Source organism: Perkinsus marinus (assembly GCF_000006405.1).
Source record: "Perkinsus marinus ATCC 50983 genomic scaffold scf_1104296934826, whole genome shotgun sequence".
In the NCBI taxonomy this organism is placed as follows: domain Eukaryota; phylum Perkinsozoa; order Perkinsida; family Perkinsidae; genus Perkinsus; species Perkinsus marinus.
In genome coordinates, this window is record NW_003214646.1 from 605 (window position 1) to 1,979 (window position 1,375).

Sequence of the window (1,375 nt, forward strand, 5' to 3'; positions counted from 1 at the left end):
ATCCGATTCATCCTCGGGAAAGGGGGGGGGGGGGCGTGTGGCTGGCGCACGGACAGTGCCACTGTCACAGTGGGCGTGCGCGGACAGCTAACGTTTGTGCAGCGTGTGCTGCAATTGTGACGGCATGTGTTGCGGGTCCAGTTTGCCTGCACCCTTGTTATCTCATCAAACCTTCGCTTTCCTCATTATAGCGAATGAGCCCAATATCGATTACTGTGCTGCTAAGTGTGTATTCGTACAGAACTTAAGTGCAGGTAGTGCGCTTACTGTTATTGTCCTAGGGTCGTAGTATTGGTTGCTCTAGCTCGAGTTCCCTTGTTGTGTTGTTCTTAGAGTTCATCGACCGATACCCCGACACCTTTTTGGTAGCAGCTCCTTGTTACGAACGATTACAACTACGAGATGGTTGGTTCAGCTTCTGGTTCTACCCCCACTCTGCCCCGAGCGGAGGGGGAGGGCCCTCGGGCCCCCTTGGTGCGTCGTGATCCTGAGGAGGCAGCTCAGGAGACCTATGACGAGTTCATTCGTGCTGAGTTGGGTGAGGCGGCGGTTAGGCAGGCGGCCTAAATGGCGAGGCGTTCAGTTGAAGAGTATAACCGCGTGCTAGAGGAAAGACCACCCCTCAAGCGGCCCCAACATTGAAGCACCAAAGTATGGTTACTAACTCTTCTGAGCTCAGCAGCTGAGGAAAGCGATTCTATATATTCCTACTCCAACACTGTATAGGAAAATCTTCTGAGCTCAGCAGCTGAGGAAAGCGATTCTATATATTCCTACTCCAACACTGTATAGGAAAGAGCTCAGCAGCTGAGGAAAGCGATTAGATATATTCCCACTTCAACACTGTATAGGAAACTCTTCTGAGATCAGCAGCTGAGGAAAGCGATTCCATATATTCCAACACCGATCATTTCAATGAAATTTCAACTCACCTGAAATTTCACTGCTTCTGGGTTTAGCTTCGGATCATATCCAAATCGAACATAGTAATTTCGTCAAAGACCGTTGAGGTATGAATATGATACCTATTATGAACGTGGTGAACTAAAACGAATAGGAAGCAACGACAGAAGTTGAAAATGTTCGAAAACGTGATAAAATTACGCACGATGTAGGTTTAGTAATGCATTGAAAAGAGTAGAATTGTAGTGTTGGGAGGCTTTTAGAATTAATAACTGGGAAGCAATGCATTTGCTGAAAGTGTGAGAGTATGTAATGAGAATTCGAAAATGTTATTTTTTCACGCACGATTATATACACCTAGTTTGAGAGTATTAATCTCCCACACCGTCGATTATTAGGATTTCGAACATCAACATGATAACATTGTGAATCACTTGACGCCAAGGTCAAACGCGAATGTGAAAGTATGCAA

General features: G+C 46.0%; 1 protein-coding gene across 1 annotated transcript; it reads left to right on the forward strand.

Moving 5' to 3' along the window:
• Nucleotides 1-402: 402 nt before the first annotated feature.
• Pmar_PMAR019461 (hypothetical protein) lies at nt 403-567 on the forward strand (the record flags this gene model as incomplete). Its single annotated transcript, XM_002784551.1, has 1 exon — nt 403-567. One exon carries the CDS (start codon nt 403-405, stop codon nt 565-567), a length of 165 nt encoding a protein of 54 aa, XP_002784597.1.
• Between the last annotated feature and the right edge of the window lie 808 nt (nt 568-1,375).